Raw genomic sequence first — 19,083 nt, 5'->3', positions numbered from 1 at the left:
TATTTTTTAATTTCTTCCTCAAAAATGTTGAAAAAGCTTTCACCATCTGTTTGACCTGGCCATCAGAATAACACATCCCATTTCTTTGACAATTGTTAGGAAGCCCTTAACCTTTTTCTTACCTTTGTCCTAGGTTCTACCCACAGCCTTGATTTGTCACCGTTGTTTAATATAAGCAAAGTAATAGGGATGCTGCTAAACTATAGAACTGGAGTAGGAATCGTATGACTCAACTCTTAAGAGCAGGATTTGGGGCCCCCTTGTATGCCAATGAAAAGTACATATTAGAAATAGGTCTAGGCATGTATCTTTGGCCATGAACTAGAGCAGAAGTAATTTGAGAACTTAACCAGGCTCTCTCTACGGAGTAATTAGTCTCTCCTTAGTGAAAGGCATATCAGACAAGGAGTCAGAGGTTCCCAGTTCAAATCAAAATCTTCCTTTTCCAAGCTGAGTGACCACAGTAAGCCTCTTAACCCGTCTGTTCCTCAGTTTCATCATCTAGGAAATTGTCATGAAATCATGGCCCATCTCAGAGGTTTTTGAAAAATTGATTATCAAATTTGATTATGTTCTTGGAAGTGCTTTGTAAAAACAAATGTGAGGGATCATTCTCATGTTCCTCTGTTAACAAAGAGAGATATTCAGGTAGGGGAATAGACAGATGTAAATCTATCATTACTGTACTTACCAAGTAATTATAGTGAGTTATTTTGTCAATGTATGGACTTCTGGGGGTAACAATAATATTCAGATATCCTCCCACTTGCAAAGCTTTATAGTTGTCAATCCAGTCAATATAAAGGTAACTTTGGCTAAGAGATGAATATGTTACTGCTTGGTAATTTCTGCTGGCCTGATTTTCTTCTGGAAGATCTGGGTCATCAGTCCTGACCTGAAAAGGAAAATTTTGAGAAGATATGTGGACTGTAATGAAATATTTTCTATGAAAAATACCTTTTAAATTTCTTTCTTTGCCTTATAAATTTCTAAATTTCACAACACCAATGCTAAAGGAAAAAAAGACCCCATTACTTCACTGTTTGTACAGCTGTGGTATCAAGTAACTTTACCAGACTCCGGACAATAATTGGAATAATATGGGATTATGAGCTATGGTGGCAAAGTCTGGTGAAGTGAAGAGGGAGAGATACTCCCAGAAAAAATATTAGCACTCTTCCTGAAATGTCATGGCAATCTGGGGACTCCTCTTCTTATGGGTTGGCAGGGTAAGAGAAGGGTAGTTGTAGGAAGGTCTTGAGGACTGGGGACAAGAGTTGTAAATGAACATCACACAGACTCTCTGGTCCGGTTTTAATGTGAAGTGGTGGCACAGAGGTGTATTTATAAATATGGAATAGGGCAGGAATGATATCTTGGCAGCAGTGTCTACTTTTGACAACAAAAGGGGTACTAGCTCATGCTCTGGAGTGAGATAGGCATTGCTTTGCTTCCCAGGGCCTCCATTTGTTAACTCTGGAGAAGTTATTTAATCACAAGAGAGGTTACTAGTCCCCTCTCTTTCCCCAGCTGCAAAATAACAGAGTATGTTCTCTAACTCACGGAGCTAACTGGGTAGTAAATGTGTTCTACACAAATCTCTCAATATTCCATAAGTGCTCAGCAGATGACAGTGAATGCGTGCATGCTGCAGTCATTGATGTGCATTATTAACTTACTTATTTTTTCTTTGGGATTGGGAACTTAAGCTGGGAATTTGCTGGGAGAGAAGCCTATTAACTGAGTTCGAAGTTAGAGTGGTTTATGCAGCTAGGAAAAAAGGAGGCTTCTGGGCATAAAAACAGACACATAGACCAGTGGAACAGAGTAGAGAGCCCAGATATGGACCCTCAACTCTATGGTCAAATAATCTTTGACAAAACAGGAAAAAATATAAAGTGGAAAAAAGACAGTCTCTTCAATAAATGCTGCTGGGAAAACTGGACAGCTCTATGTAGAAGAATGAAACTTGACCATTCTCTTACACCATACACAAAGGTAAACTCAAAATGGATAAAAGACCTCAACGTGAGACAGGAATCCATCAGAATCCTAGAGGAGAACATAGGCAGTAACCTCTTCGATATCAGCCACAGCAACTTCTTTCAAGACATGTCTCCAAAGGCAAAGGAAACAAAAGTGAAGATGAACTTTTGGGACTTCATCAAGATCAAAAGCTTCTGCACAGCAAAGGAAACAGTCAACAAAACAAAGAGGCAACCCACTGAATGGGAGAAGAAATTTGCAAATGACAGTACAGACAAAAGATTGATATCCAGGATCTATAAAGAACTCCTCAAACTCAACACACACAAAACAGACAATCATATTAAAAAATGGGCAGAAGACATGAACAGACACTTCTCCAATGAAGACATACAAATGGCTATCAGACACATGAAAAAATGTTCATCATCACTAGCCATCAGGGAGATTCAAATTAAAATCACATTGAGATACCACCTTATACCAGTTAGAATGGCCAAAATAAGCAAGACAGGAAACAACATGTGTTGGAGAGGATGTGGAGAAAGGGGAACCCTCTTATACTGTTGGTGGGAATGCAAGTTGGTGCAGCCACTTTGGAAAACAGTGTGGAGATTCCTCAAGAAATTAAAAATAGAGCTTCCCTATGACCCTGCAATTGCACTCCTGGGTATTTACCCCAAAGATACAGATGTCGTGAAAAGAAGGGCCATATGTACCCCAATGTTTATAGCAGCAATGGCCATGATTGCCAACCTGTGGAAAGAACCAAGATGCCCTTCAAAGGACGAATGGATAAGGAAGATGTGGTCCATATATACTATGGAGTATTATGCCTCCATCAGAAAGGATGAATACCCAACTTTTGTAGCAACATGGACAGGACTGGAAGAGATTATGCTGAGTGAAATAAGTCAAGCAGAGAGAGAATCAATTATCATATGGTTTCACTTATTTGTGGAGCATAAGAAATAACATGGAGGACAAGGGGAGATGGAGAGGAGAAGGGAGTTGAGGGAAATTGGAAGGGGAGGTGAACCATGAGAGACTATGGACTCTGAAAAACAATCTGAGGGTTTTGAAGGGAAGAGGGGTGGGAGGTTGGGGGAACCAGGTGGTGGGTATTAGAGAGGGCACAGATTGCATGGAGCACTGGGTGTGGTGCAAAAACAATGAATACTGTTACGCTGAAAAGAAAAGAAAAAAGGAGACTTCTCTGTTTGACCCTTTTGTGTCCCTGAAAAAAGATAAAAAGTCCAGGTGAAGGGGAGAATATTTCTACCACTGGCTTCCACTGATGTACCTATTCTGAAGCTTCTAGATTCTAATGGAGACTTACTAACATAAGAGAAAATAATTCCCCACTAAAAAACGATAGATCAATCTTCCTCAAGGACCATTCAATGGATTAGCATATTGTCTCTGGTTCTTATGTTTTTGGATGCAAAATTGTGGATCTGTTCTCTGGACTCACATTTAAAATCTGCCACATCTGTTGGGCACTCTAGCCAAAACACACAGTCAAAAGCACACGCTGTCCTAGAAATTCAACAGGAGAATTCAGCTTACGTTAAACTCGAGCACCGTTGCTCCAGATGGAAGATTAAGCACAAATGATGCTACTCCATTACTGGAACGTGTTACTTCTTTCTTTGGCTCCAAGTCAGACCTCTTTTGGTTTACATCAAAGGTTTGTGCACTCAGGGTCACCGGGACCCCTCCTACCAACTGGTCCAGCGAATCCTTAACCTGCACCTGTTTGTCAGAATAGTCCAAATCCATTTCAGCGCTCATCACTACTTTTTAAAAAAGCAGAACAATTCTGAAATAATTTTTATTCTTCCCCACAAAAGTAATAATCATTCATGTTTACTTTAGTAAAGAGAAGCATGTTCTTAGCTTGGAGGAAGGTTTGGTTCTATTTAGTTACGTCATTTTCTAATGGGTTCCCTGTATGTCAAGCAGATTCAGGACATAAATATCTTTCTACTAAGTCTATTAAGTAGATGTGATAAGGTCTTCCGCTACCTAACTTCTGTGACTCTTCAGTGTGTTTAGAACCGGATCAAGGAGAAAAACAAGGCAATCATATTTGGGAATCATTTTCTTAGATTATGGAAATAATATAGATATATTCAATATAATACTATTATATTTGTGGCATTTTATTATATATTATTATGTATTATCTATAATATACCATAAATCATCATATGTACCCTATAATAACATATAGTAACATATTTATACTAATGAAAGAAGCTACAGGCATGTCCAAAGCTTGCCTTAACTTGGCAAATCTTTTCTTCTTAAAAGCCAGTGGCCAGGGTGCCTGGGTGGCTCAGTGGGTTAAGCTGCTGCCTTCAGCTCAGGTCATGACCTCAGGGTCCTGGGATCAAGTGCTACATCGGGCTCTCTGCTCAGCAGGGAGCCTGCTTCCCTCTCTCTCTCTCTCTCTGCCTGCCTCTTTGCCTACTTGTGATCTCTCTCTGTCAAATAAATAAATAAATAAAATCTTTTAGAAAAAAAAGCCAGTGGCCATTTAAGTCACTCTCTTAAGACAGTAAGTATAAAGTACATTTTAATTATACCAAAGTTGATTTTTAAAAGCAAAACATTTTAAAAATTAATTTATTTTATTAAATAGATCAGATAATTTGCCATGATAAAGACAGAGCCTGAGGCTAAAAGTACAAATAAAGTAATATTTACATCTTTATCATTAGACATCACGTGGAGAATGCCCTTATCATAAAATGTACTTTTAACCTCCACTCATTAGTCTCCTAAAATTCATCATAAAAAAGCAGACACCAATTTAAAGTTAATAAAACACATTTTACTCTAAAGCTATATAATAGTTGTTAAAAGCAACACATTTTTAAAGAATAAAAAAATAAAACACTCTGTTCTAGCTTCCTAAGTTAAAGTAGGGAACAAAAATTTCCATCTTAAAAATATAATATAACATGTATTACATATAACAAAATATATGACAGTAAATAAAATATAATTAGAAAGTCAAATGAATGTATTAACACTATACTGTGAGCATTTTAAAAAAGGAAAAGGGGAGGCAGGTGAGAAAATATTAAAAGGGAAGGAGGAAGAAGAAGAAAAAAAAAAAAGACAGAGAACAGAGAGAACAGACAGGCAAGGACCCAGGGAGCCAAAATGGAAAGAATGGAGAATGGTACGGATAGAGGACATGAGACAGAGTTACTGCCAAGGACCACAGGGGTAGACTGAAAAGCACAGGAAGGCAAACAAAGATGACACCAGAAGTAAAAAAAAATGGTGAGAGAAAGGGGTTTTATTTTCAAGGAATGATATTTCTGTTTTAAGACTTCTGAAGAACATGTCACCAAATAATTTTAAATGTTAATGTTTTTTAAAACTACAGACTTACGGTGTTTTATTTACATATAATTTAATGCAATGCTTTTTAAGGGAATGCCTAAAGGTTGCTCTAAGCATTGAAATCACTCCTGAGGCTGAAGTGGCCTGCATTTTCCTACCTCCCCTCTACATTCACAACCAACCCCCGCTCCACAAACCAACAGGTGGGTTTTCTCTGTGATTCCCTCTTCCAGCATCCCTCACCTGTTTGACACCCTCAGGGTTTTTGTAAACAGAAAAAGATAACTATATTTAGCAATATTCTTTCATTTACCTTGATAGAATATGGAATCCCAGGCTTCAAGAAAAGAGGAGTAGCAACCAAATTCAGTTTGTAGGGAGAGAGGACGTATTTGATGCCAGGAATTTCAGCCTCTTCAGAAAATCCACCTAAAGAAATGACATGACATCGAGGATTATACCACTCGGTATGGGGATCTAGTTTACCTGTGCATGTCTCTTATTCATTCACGGGCCCCATTCCTGCATTCATTCATCAGGAGTAAGTAGGACCTGGGTCTTGGTTCAAAGGAAAAGTGCAGAGAAAATTTTAGACCTCGGGAATTTCCAAAGCCTTACATCCAAGGCTTGTGTGTAGAGTCACCCCTTATGGAAGGAGACTCTAGGATTGGACTGAGGAGGAGTGTGTGGAAGGGACACCACTTTTTGTCAGTGACCTGAGTTTCAGTTGAATATGTACAAGGGGTTATGGAGAGAAGGAAAGGACTAGACAGCTAAGCTTTACAGGGTTTCACCTATAGAGCACATGATACAGACAGAACTGGATAAGACAGAAGAAGAGTGCTTCAGGTAACGGGAGCCCTGAGAGTTCACTAGCAGGAGCCCAGCAACGCACAAAGCTCCAGTATCCCTAAACTCCTTTCCAGTATTCATCCCTAACACTTCTCTCTCTATATATATCCTATACTTTAGCCAACTGGATAATCAACTGGATAATCTCAAAGATCAAGTCTTGCCTTCTACCTTTGGTACATGCCCTCTATGGAGGGTGTCCCATTTCTCCCCCATCTACCATCCTTGCCTCAAAACCCTACTCATCCTCCAAGGCTGTCTTCAGGACACAGTCACCTGGGAACTCACCTTCCTCTGGAGATCAGTAGCATCAAGTACTTTGCTTATTAGAGCACAAAGAGAATTCCTGCTTATAACAAAATCCTTTGTTTACCTGTCTTACAGCTGATGCTAGTTTGTAAGCCACTTGAGTGCTGGGATTATATGTCATCATTATTTGTAAACCTGTATGTTTAGCAATACTCTCTGAATATCTCACAAATATTGATTAAATGGAATTTATTTAAAATTAATTCAGAGGGGCGCCTGGGTGGCTCAGTGGGTTAAGCCGCTGCCTTCGGCTCAGGTCATGATCTCAGGGTCCTGGGATCGAGTCCCACATCGGGCTCTCTGCTCAGCAGGGAGCCTGCTTCCCTCTCTCTCTCTCTGCCTGCCTCTCCATCTACTTGTGATTTCTGTCTGTCAAATAAATAAATAAAATCTTTAAAAAAAATTAATTCAGAAAAAGTAAAAGTAAAAAAGATATGGGGGCGCCTGGGTGGCTCAGTGGGTTAGGGCCTCTGCCTTCAGCGCGGGTCATGATCTCAGGGTCCTGGGATCGAGCCCCACATTGGGCTCTCTGCTCAGCAGGGAGCCCACTTTCCCCTCTGTCTCTGCCTGCCTCTCTGCCTCCTTGTGATCTCTGTCTGTCAAGTAAATAAATAAAATCTTAAAAAAAACCAGATATGTTAAAATAATGTAAAATATAATATCCTAGGCAAGAAGCATCATTCTCTAATACCTATTGATCATCTTATATATACAAGGTACTCAATAATTGAATAATTAGCTCAATACTTCATTCTATGACCCTTGAAGAAAAATTTAAAGAAGAGGAAGGAACATTAAGAATCATCTTGTCTAATTCTCATTTTATTAAAAAAAAAAAGGCTAGTGTGGTTAAATTGTTCAAGTTAGTTTAAGGGTTTACTGTAAACCTGAAACTATAAAGAATATTACTAATCAAGACACCAGAAGTAAGACAAATTGACCTAATTTGGAGTAATAATTAATAATTATTAAAAACCACTGGAGTTGGGTTGAGAGAATTAGATAAAAATTTAAGGATGCTAAGAAAGTAGTAGGTAGGAAGAAGAAAAGAAGGAGGAGGAGAAGGAGAAAGAAGGAGGAGTAGAAGGAGGAGAATAGGGGGAGGAGGAGGAGAAGGGGGGGAGGAAGATGAGGAGGAGGAGGAAGAAGAAGGGGAGGAGGAAGGAGAAGAGGAGGAAGAAGGAAGAGGCAGAGGCAGGTGGATAGGAAGAAGAAGAAAGAAAAAAGGAGGTAGAGGGGAAGGGGGAGGAGAGGGGCTAACACTTACATAGTTCTCACTATGTGACGTATACTGTTTTAAGTATTTTGCATATATTGACTCTCCAATTCTCACCACAGCCCTATGAGGTATATGTAATTTCTGCACCCATTTTAGAAACATTACCTCCAATTTTAGATAGAATTCCTGAATATTACAGCTAAAAGGGGCTTTTATCATTGTACAGATAAGGAGACTAAATGATAATGCAGTATCTTTCATTTGCATAGTACTTTATCAAACATTTTTACATATATATATCATTTAGATTTTTATTCTTACCAGGTAAGAACACTGGGGTTCTAGTTGTTGAAGGCAGATATCAGGATATCAATATCGATTGGGCAGATGCTACCCCATTTCGCACTAGGGGTGATAGAGACCCAGTGACTAGAGTGTGGTAGAGCTCTACTCTAATCTCAGCTTCTAATGGTATGGAAAGTAACATTTAAGTAAGAAAGAAAATAAAATACAAAAGAATTACAGAAATTATTTACACTTTTAGTATGCTGTCTAAATAGTATTCAAGAGAAATTAAACAACAAAAAACCTTACCTGCTGACTCTATGACTGTTACACCAATGTAAAGGTACTTGTTGTTTAGATCTTCCAGACTGCCATAGGACAGTTCTTTGATCGCCATTTCAGAGTTAAATGTGATTTGAGCAACTCCATTTATCAACTTTTTAAAAATGGAAAATGAAAGAGGTATTTCAGGGAAGTTAACAGAGAAAAATTAACAAAATATGGATTTACTAGCTTTCTAAGTAGAAAGCAACTATGAGAGGAATGATCTATTGTCACCAGGAGAGTGAATGATTAAGTCTACAAATAAGCCCAAAATGTTGTTTTCTAACTTATGGGTCTAGATGTATAGGAAGAGTTGTAAACATTATGTGGTTCAGTGGGTCTTTTTTGCACTAGCTGACAAACGTTCCTTTCCCCGATCTCTGAGTCGTCTTCCAACTTCGGGGCCTGCTCTCCAGCTTACTTTTGCTCCTGAGAGTTTGTTGGGTTTTATGATACTTAATTTGTACCTCACTGCTTACATACTGAACCACTTATTTAAAAATACACAATGGAGAGAGGGAGATGGAGTTAAGTCATATTACAATATTTAATCATTAACCACAACAGTAAAATAGATTTTGCCTTATTTTTCTTCTAAAATTGAGTAGCTTGAGGCCAGGGATTTTTGTCTTATTTACCTTCATATCCCAGTGTCCAGCATAGAATCTTACAGTAAAAAGAGGTGTCTGCTTTATATCTTGGATAAATAAAACTCTTTGGAAAAGCTTAGGCTGAATAACTGATGATACAAACCACACAAATATGCAAGAGGGAGCAGAATGGCAGGAGTCCTTATCATCTGAGGCATAACGTCAAGAACACTGAACAAGGAAAAGGGGATCCGGGCTCTAATATGAGCTCCAGCAACCACTAACCCTTAACTGTAGACAAATAACTTCCCAGTGAATTCATTCACTCACAAATATTTATAGAGCGCCTACTCTTTGCCTGGACACAAGTTGGCTCTGGGCATATAATGGGAAAAATTAAGATCCACAGAGAGGTTGGTGTTGAGAATGATAATTGCAATAAAAAAGGGTTTCTCAATGTCAGCACTATTGACATTTCGACAGGGGAATTGTTTGCTGCTGGGAGTTGCTCAGTGCATTGCAGAAGTTTGGCACCCTCCTGGCCTCTTTTACTAAATGCTAGTGGCAGCCCCCTTCCCTGTTGTAACAACCACAAATGTTCCTGAACATTGCTAAATGTCCCCTTGGGGGTAAACAATGTCTCTGGTTGGGAACCACTGTAATAAAATAAGAAACATACTCCACTAAGGGAGGCTCAAGGCCTAAGGGAGTACCTGGCAGGGGCAGCCAACCTAGTTTACAGGAGTCAGGGAGACTTCCCAGAGATAGGGAGCTAACACTGAGACTTTGAGAAGGAATTTGCCAGGGAACAAAGGGGCAGAAGGGACCAAGGGAAAGAGCATTCCCAAGTAGAAGCAGAGGCATTGCAAGCACCTGGAGGCAAGTGAGACTAGTGTAAGTTCCAGGAACTGGAGTGACCAGCACCAGGGAGAGGAAACAGGGCATGAGATAGGCTGGCAAGGGAGGCTGATGTCATGGACTTTATCCTGAGGACCAGAAGAAGCCAAGGGAGCATCTTAGTTTTGATTTCCACACCTATGTAAAATGAGGGTTTGGACTAGATGATTTGGAAGTGACTTTTCTCCAGCCTTCCTGATGTGTCCTTAGGTACAAGTGAACCCATCTTAACATCTTACCATTTTGCTTTGCAATGCTTTTTGCATCATTTCTTTTTGATCATCTATTAAGTTGTCTCTTATTCCAAAAGTGATAAAAACGTCAGCTTCGGTGACAACTTTATTATAAAAATATCTGCCAAACAATAATACATAAAATTATTTTGCTAACGTGGTTAAAACAATAAAATTCAGATCTAATGTAACAATTTAAAATTACATAAAGCATTTGATACACTTTCAAGTGTCTTCCATCCACTATTGCATTTCATCCTCTTAAAGCTATAAAAATAAAACCAAAGTGCAGATATTTATTACTCTCTGCTAAATAAAAAAAAAAAAAAACAGATCTTGGGGAGATCAAAAGACCTCTCAGGTCCAGAACCAGGATACACTGCTTCCTTAATTATTTGGTATCAGTGGGGCTCAGTTCCCTATTTTCTTTTACATCTTTAAAAGCAGCATGCCCAATCTCATTGTAATATAAGTTCTTTTTTAAACATTATCACTGCATATTTCCTTTTTAGTTTGGAATTAAAGTGAGACTAAAGGAAATTTCCTGCATAACAAAAAACACTGTAGCAAGAGTTAATCTTCCTTGTCCATAGTCTGAACAAATAAAGTAAGTGTTTCCCTTAAAAGAAGTCAGTTTCTAGAATTCTCTGTTAAATGAGCCTTTGTGTTGGTTTAGACTAAGTAACACTTCATCTTAGGAATAAATGCTAGTAAGAAAGGCAGTATAGGGTAGTACTGAGGGCTTGAATTCTGAAACCAAACATGACACATAACTTACTAGCTGTGTGATCTTGGGCAAATAAGTTAATATTTATGTACCTCTGTTTTTGTATTTGTCATATGGAGACAGAAATAGTATCTGACTCACAGAGATTTCATAAAGATTAAGTGAGCTCATATGTACAGAGTACTTAGAAAAATGCCCAACACATTCCATTATATAAATTTGTTATTGTTACTAATAACTACATTATATGGTCATTTTTATTTTTATTTTTTAAAAGATCTTATTTATTTGAGAGAAAGAGAGAGAGCACGAGAGGCGGGAAGGTCAGAGGGAGAAGCAGGGAGCTCAATGCAGGACTCCATCCTCCCACTCCAAGATCATGACCTAAGCAGTTGCTTAACTGACTGATCCACCCAGGTGCCCCATATTGTCATTTTTAAATGACCTGTATTTTCGCAGAAGATTGCTTGCAAAACTAACTCCAGTTCTCCACTGCCCCTTAAATCTACCACTTTTGTAGTTCCTTGCCAATGAAAGGTATGAAGGGAATCTATTTCCTTTGGGCTGGTCTTCTAACTTGATTTGGACAAATGAATGTGGTAGAAGTGATGGTGAGCCAGTCCTAAGCTTAGACCTCAAGAGAACTTTCAAGCTTCATATTCTTTCCGTGGGCATTGCTGCTACTACAGGCTAATCTCCTGGATGATGAGAGATACACAGAGTCCAGCTGTCTCTGTCGCTTTAGTCAACTGTCAGACATGTGAGTAAGACCTCCCTAAACCAGCCAGATCCCAGGTGACCTGCCAACTGATGGCAGGCACACAGGTGAGCCCAGCTGACATTCAGCCTGGCCCAGATCAGTGGAACTGCCCAGCTGCCTCGTAAATGGTTGTTGTTTTAAAGCGTGGGTCTTGAAGTAGTCATGTAGCTTTTTTAAGCCATTAAAAAATGACAAGAAGGGCACCTGAGTGGCTCAGTGGGTTAAGCCACTGCCTTCGGCTCAGGTCATGATCTCAGGGTCCTGGGATCGAGTCCCGCATTGGACTCTCTGCTCAGCAGAGAGCCTGTTTCCTCCTCTCTCTCTCTCTGCCTGCCTCTCTGCCTACTTGTCATCTCTCTCTGTCAAATAAATAAATAAAATCTTTAAAAAAAAATGACAAGAAGTGGGGCGCCTAGGTGGCTCAGTGGGTTAAGCCACTGCCTTCGGCTCAGGTCATGATCCCAGGGTCCTGGGATCGAGTCCTGCATCAGGCTCTCTGCTCAACGGGGAGCCTGCTTCCTCCTCTCTCTCTGCCTGCCTCTCTGCCTACTTGTAATCTCTCTCTGTCAAATAAATAAATAAATTCTTAAAAAAAATGACAAGAAATAAGGCTTCATATCTCAGTCCCAGTATCCTAAGTCATGCTGATTCCTAAACATACACATTGGACTTAAAACCTTAAGTTTTTTTTGTTGTTGTTTTTTGTTTTTTTTTTTTTGCTGTTGAGTAACCAAAAAAGCTAAAATCAGAATCAGAGAAAATTGAAATGAGTAAATAAACTATAGACCTGATAGCTCCTCAATCAGTCAATTCCCAAAGTCATAGTAAATCACAGATCACAGCAATATATGTGTGTATTAAGTCAACACATTGTACACTTTAAACTTGTACAATGTTACATGTCAATGATATCACAGTAAAGTGTGGGCGGGGAGAGGAATCACACTTCTCACTTAATCAACAATCACCAACCAGACTTGGCACTCAATTTAGCTAGATAAGCTGAAAAAAAATTCTTACCTTGCTTTTATTGTAATTTCAAAATCATTAAAGTCCTTGTAGCTAATGAAATTCTTTTCTGGTTCAATTGAGACTGAAAAATGTGGCATCACTGAAAATAAAAACAAAGAGGCAATTTTAGCATTTAAGTTAGTCTTCTTTCTTTCTTTCTTTCTTTTTTAAAGAATTTATTTGTTTGACAGAGAGTGAGAGAAGGAGAGAGAGCACAGGCAGGGGGAGCAGCAGAGGGAGAGAGGGAAGCAGGCTCCCTGCTCAGCAGGGAGAGAGTAGCCTTCTCTCTGGTATAGTTGGACAAGCTGTAACATCAACACACCATTGACCTTGTCATCATCAAGACCATCATCATCATTACCAACAATATCCGTGGGGGACCTCTCACTCTACCAGTGAGATGTCTCTCCAGCTTTATGTACCAGAAGTACTTTGCTTCTAGTTTGATTACAACATTTAGTATAGTCAATTGATTATTTCCTTCACTAGAGTATGGGGTCCTTGAAAACAGAAAAGACTGTAGTCTATGTATCTTTGAATGTCTCCCCCCACCACCCTTTTCATGAGTCTTAAATATAGTATACACTCAATGAGGGTTTATTAAATTGAAAATGGAAAATGAAAACTCTTACTTATTTAACAGCTCCCTTTTATGTCATAACCCATAAACCTATGGTTTATGGACATAACTCATCCGGTTACCCAACCAGAAACCCATCTGGTTTCCAAATTCCAACATAAAACTCTGACTTTAGTCAAGAAGAGAAAGCTTGGGGAGCCTGGGAGGTTCATATGCTTAAGTGTCTGCCTTCAGCTCAGGTTGTGATTCCAGTGTCCTGGGATTGAGCCCCATGTTGGCCTCTCAGCTCAGCAGGAAGTCTGCCTCTCCCTCTGCCTCTGCCTCTCTCCCCTGCTCATGCTCTCTCTCTGTCTCTCTCTCAAGTGAATAAATAAAACCCTTTTAAAGAGAGAGAGAGAGAGAAAGCTTACAATTAGCTAAAAGAAAGAACACCCATACAAAATTTAAAATTAGGGTAGAAAGGAAGGAGTTCTCTCTCTCTCTCTCTCACATTGATTGCCCGAGAGAAAACAATTTCACCTGTCAAAGTGGCACTGCCTTCTCTTTAGACTAACTAAGACCATGTGCCAGGGCTTATGGATTCTAACTCTATTAGCCAGCACAACCATTAATAGAAAATTGGGTAACTGAGTGGCCCTGATATTGTGGACAAAGATCGACACATAAGTTTAACATAAGTTGGCTTCAGATATGGGTCATATTTCCTAGACAGAGAAGTCTAAAAGAAGAATGCACTTTGTTGCTCTAGGCTGCATTCCTGTGTTACCAAAGATGAAGACAGGTGTATGTATGAGGTGGAGGAAAACACTTCATCCTTACATCTAGTACCTACTTACTACAGAGCAAGCACACTCTTATTAATGGGTATATCACAGTGAACAGAAAGACACAAACCCTGTCCTTACTGAGCTCACAGTCAAGCAGCGAAGATAGTGATAAACAAATATTAACACAGATAAACATAACCATAGTTATGAAAATGAATATATAAGTATAGGGAATTCATTCTTCCTAAGAAAGAGAAGTTAGGAAAAGATTTGCTGAATAAACAGTTTTTTGGCTGAGACTTGAAAGATGAGTAGGAGTTGGCTAGGTAATCAGGGAGGGGAGAAGTATTTTAGGCAGATGGAACATCATATCCAAAGTCCCCACTGCTGGAGGGAAGTAAAGGGATGCACAGTATAAAATGAGGCTCAAGGGGAGGAAGGCAGGACCAGCTCAAAATAAGGATTTTTATTTTCATTAGCAAAGGAATGAGGAGCTACTGGGGTCTTTTAAAAAGTGAAATTACATGATGAGATTTGCATTTAAAGATTTTGGCCAATACCAAATGACAATAGCTTGGAAGAAGAGATAGCAGTTAGGAGGCTTTTGCAGTAGTCCAGACGGGGGCCTGGTGATGAATTGATGAGGGTGGCCTCAGACAATAGGAGGTGGAGGAATTCTAGATATACACAGGAAGCAGTAAAAATACTTGGAGGAAGGAAGCTCAGTTAGGATTATAGGTTATTGAGAACCCATTATCTTTTAAAACTGTTTCAGTGTAACAAATTTTTTTGGTCACTGTTTTGTTTTGTTTTGTTTTTTGCTCATTGTTAAAATTTGTGTATTTATTCTCTGTATCATTATAAGTCTCCTGGAGGAATAAAAAATGACTTCAAGCAAAAGAAAGTTAAATTCGATATCAGAACACACAAATGCTTTAAAACAACTACAAGAAATAGAAAGATGGGAGTCTGGGTGGCTCAGGTGGATGGCTGACTGCCTTCAGCTCAGGTCACGATCCTGGTGTCCTGAGATTGAGCCTCGTTCCCTTTGCTGTTCTCTCTCTTTCTCAGTCAAACGAATAAATAAAATCTTAAAAAAAAAAAAAGAAATGGAAAGGTAAGCTTTTTATATGTTAATTATTAGTCCATCAATACGATTAATTTCAAAATAAGGATGTCTTAGATTTCCAGATAAATATATTAGGGATTTGTGAGCCAGAAGGAAAATAGTACTGAACTCGGGGGATGGAAATCCAGTTGTTTCTTTTCCATCACTAAATGGTTGCAATGATTTGAGTAAACCTTAGTCCTACTGGGTTCTGCTTACCTCATCTCTGCCTATTTAAGTCTCTCCAAAAATCACAATTTTTGCCTTTAACTTGTCAAGCTTCCTGGGTCACTAGGTTTCTTCTGGCTCTGTGATGAGGAGCACAAGTCCAGAGAGTTGGATGGACTTGTTCAAGCTCCACAAGTTCTTGTAATCATCCCAGCCAGGCTGCCTCATCTTTATCTGGGAGTGATTCTGCATTAAGTTCACTAATGAAAAACATAACTGCAAAAACACTAACTTTTTACGAATAAACTTTTGTCACAAATTACCATATTCTTTGATTTCAAAATACGCCACTCCAGTTGTTGAAAAGTCCTCTTTATATTTAGCTCGGATTGTCCATACACCATATCTGGGGGAGACAAAATATTTAAAATTATAGAAGTCATCAAATATCTTTAATTTATCCAGAGGAAATCTAATTGATTCCTGTTTTAGGGAGGAGAAAGTAGAGATGTATTTAGCCTAAGTAATATATTTATTTGTGCAGAACTTTAAGTAATAAACAGAAATAATTGAATGTTTTCAAGATAATAAAAATGTGTAAGTAATGAGTTTTTCATATTCTGTCATTTTTTTCAAGTATTTTTGTCTTAATATAGTCAATAGCTTTGAATTGAAGAGCTTATGAAATCTTTGAAAAGTAATATAATCCTGGAACATAGTTACACTAACATAATACCAAAATCACACTGTAGTAGGACATCCATATTAATATCTCTAGAAACATATAACAGGTAAAGCTTTTCCAGATGATAAAAGAAGATAAAAAGAAAGATGATAACTTTCCTCACACAAAAGAAGTTATGGTTAGAGACAAAATATGATTTATTTAAAGAGGAAAATGACCTGAATTTAATTAACAATCTTCATTTAAAAATATTTACTGAGCGCTGGGGTAAGAACTAGAGGTAAAAGTGAACAAAATAGAAGAATTTCTGCATTTATAGAGCTAACAGTCCTTGAGATTTCCAATTCCAATTTCCAATTCTCCATTTACTGACAGATAAGATTTGGGCAAGTTGCTTAACTTCATCTGTGCAATGAAAAAGATCATATTTATTTTGCACATTGGTTATGCAACCAATACACTTAATACTATGACTACCACCATCATTAATTCAATGAATATTTGTCAAGTGCCTGTTATGTTAGAGTTCTGAAGATACAACAGTGAGCGAAACAGACAAAATAAGAATGCAAATAAACAAACAAACCAATAAATAAGTGTAACACTGAGATATGTAGCAATGAAGTAAATAAATAAGAGAGTTAGAAAAGGAGAGGGACTATATTAAATTATGCATCCAGGGATAGCCTCTTTGAAAAGGGAGCATTTACTCTGTGTCCTAAGGAATGAGAAGTCAGCCTTCTGAAGAGCAAGCTGAAGCACATTCTAAGCAGAGGGAACAACATGTGCAAAGGTACTGGGGTAGGAAAGTAGGGCTCATGAGAGGCCACCATGCCTGACACATAATCTGTCAAGGAACAAATGGCACAAAATACAGTTGGATAATAGTTGGATAAATGATAATAGTTATAAAATAATAAGATCAATTCTATGATATAGAGCAGGTAGTATTTTCAAGGAAGTATGCAATTTAAAAATTAAATTCCCAATTTCACTCACATTTCTAGAAAATCTTCAGTGAATTAACTACAAACAACAAATTAACTGTGAGCTCCCTTCCAGAGGGCAGAAAAATAACCACAAGAAGGTTTTGTTTTAAAGTTATATTTAACCATTTATGAGTACAGTTATTTGTCCTACTGTATTATAAGTTCCTTGAAGGAAGGGACCATGGATTACTCATTTCTATTTTGTGTATCTCACTCTCTATGTGCCTTTCACATACCAGGAATGTGTTCACCAAATCTTTATTACATTGCATTCTGTTAGAACTTGTTCTTAAATCCTTTAAAATGAGGCCCCCCAAAAAGAAATGGCTCTGAGAACCCTCTCCTTCTCGAAATCTGTCTTCTGGTAATCTATGCAGACAAAGACTATGGAACACCAATATTTTTATAACTCTCAGAACAAGGTATGGGACCACTCCAGCCCTTTCAACTGATAATCTACTAGATTCCTTGAAGGGTAGAGGGTTGATGGATTATTTGTTTTATTTTATTTTAATGCCAGTGAGTTAACATACAGTATTATATTAGTTTCAGCATAGGCTATAGTGATGCAACAATTCTGTATACCAGCCCATGCTTATCCCAAGTGGACTCCTTTGTATACTCTCATCCCTTTCATGTTTATACCCTTGTTAACAACAGGCAGCAACATTTGACTGGTTATCTCTCTCACAATCCAAAGTTCCAGATGTGTTTTCTAGAGAAAACTTTATTAACAAATACTTTAAAATACTTAGGATTAGTTGGAATCTTGAAGTCAGGAAAAGAGATGATTCCAGTATAATCGTTTTCTTCTACAATGTCCACTTCTGATCCTTCGGGATCCTTTGAATAAAAACAAACAACCTCAAAGCATATAAACCACATTAAAAAATCAACTGATTATAATATCTTTGACCTATAGGAGTATTTACTAACAAAGATCTATGTCTTCAAATTAAATACGAAGGAGGAAGATAACTTAAATGTTGTGGAAGGCAAATAAGATTCATTTAAGCTACTTCCCTCCCTCTTTGAAACTGTTCTCCAACTCTTGCTACACACACACACACACACACACAGATGGAGAGAGGAAAGGAGGAAGAGAAGGTGTATATTGGTATCCAGGATATCCTTGCCACAATTATCCAGAAGAGACTCAACTTTCTATTGCATGACTAAAATTAGAAATATAATAATAATAGATGTTACAACTAACTAAACATGAACTTATAGGCTTTATAGATACCAGAATCTGAATTTCATATGTGTTCATTTGAAGTTTTCCAGAGCAAATATACTATAAAATGCTTTAACTAGCTAGACATTTTATAACTATGCACTATGGGCATTTTGAACTTGGTAAAACACTCAAAATGGTTAAACAAACCCCAAAATTTTCACAAACTCCCCCTTGTATGTGGGTTTGAAAATTATCAAAACAAGGTATTTTACTTTCTTTGGACTACATGTAGAGGTTCATTTTGACCGTAACATAGAAATTTACCACCATGGGTCATGACTGTGGAATTCATGGCTGGAATTTTAAGGTATTTTTCCCTGAAGTTACAAAGGTCTATTCTGCCAAGGATCAGGATTAGCATCTAAATATCGGCGGGGCTGTTCTTTTTCCCTGCAGCTGATCACACTCAGTGCTTGTAAGATGGTATCTCTCGAGCACTATTTTCAGGACACTTCTTGTACACTGCATCTCCGTGGCTCTGGGATCAGCTTCCTCAATCCTCTCTTCCTGGGGCAGCTCCTACATGGCACGACTGGCACCCACTCTTCCTTGTGTGGTGCTAGGAATTTTTTTTTTTTTTATCACTTAAACTCAACCAGGAGGAATAAAATAAAAAGCATCTGTCCACATCTTCTAGTATATTCGGACAGAAAAAGGACATGTGAGCTGGACAGTTTCCTTCAATCCTTTCCAGACTCCCTACACCACTCAGCCGGTTTATTGGTTATCTCACTTCTTAGTATCTCACTTCTTAATCCTCCCTGCTGCCATTGGAAAACTTGTGTTATTTCTTAGTTCTATTTTGTAAAAATCCATGTCTATTGTTTTAACTGAAACCTATTCTATTCCAGAAAGGGATTGCTGTCAGCCATGACTCTTAACTCCATTTGGTCTGCCCTCAGAGCCATGGGTCATTTGCCCCACTGTATGGTTTGTTTAGTTTATACTCCAGTGTGCTTTTGTTCCGTGGTATCTACTCAGTGTGTACGTCTA

At 38.3% G+C, this 19,083-nt stretch overlaps 1 protein-coding gene across 1 annotated transcript in view; it reads right to left on the bottom strand.

Moving 5' to 3' along the window:
• C5 (complement C5) overlaps nucleotides 1-19,083 on the bottom strand; it is an 85,649-nt gene that overhangs the window by 54,165 nt on the left and 12,401 nt on the right. Inside the window, exons 5-12 of the mRNA XM_044265014.1 lie at nucleotides 17,602-17,693; nucleotides 15,500-15,582; nucleotides 12,563-12,653; nucleotides 10,062-10,176; nucleotides 8,321-8,447; nucleotides 5,660-5,775; nucleotides 3,556-3,741; nucleotides 692-895 (exon numbers count right to left, since the gene is read on the bottom strand). Of these exons, the coding sequence (XP_044120949.1) occupies nucleotides 692-895; nucleotides 3,556-3,741; nucleotides 5,660-5,775; nucleotides 8,321-8,447; nucleotides 10,062-10,176; nucleotides 12,563-12,653; nucleotides 15,500-15,582; nucleotides 17,602-17,693 (1,014 nt within the window). The remainder of the gene's footprint in view (nucleotides 1-691; nucleotides 896-3,555; nucleotides 3,742-5,659; nucleotides 5,776-8,320; nucleotides 8,448-10,061; nucleotides 10,177-12,562; nucleotides 12,654-15,499; nucleotides 15,583-17,601; nucleotides 17,694-19,083) is intronic.

Source organism: Neovison vison, chromosome 9, assembly GCF_020171115.1.
Source record: "Neovison vison isolate M4711 chromosome 9, ASM_NN_V1, whole genome shotgun sequence".
NCBI classification, from domain to species: domain Eukaryota; kingdom Metazoa; phylum Chordata; class Mammalia; order Carnivora; family Mustelidae; genus Neogale; species Neogale vison.
The sequence above is the reverse complement of the archived record's forward strand: the minus strand, read 5'-3'. Positions and strand labels throughout refer to the sequence as shown.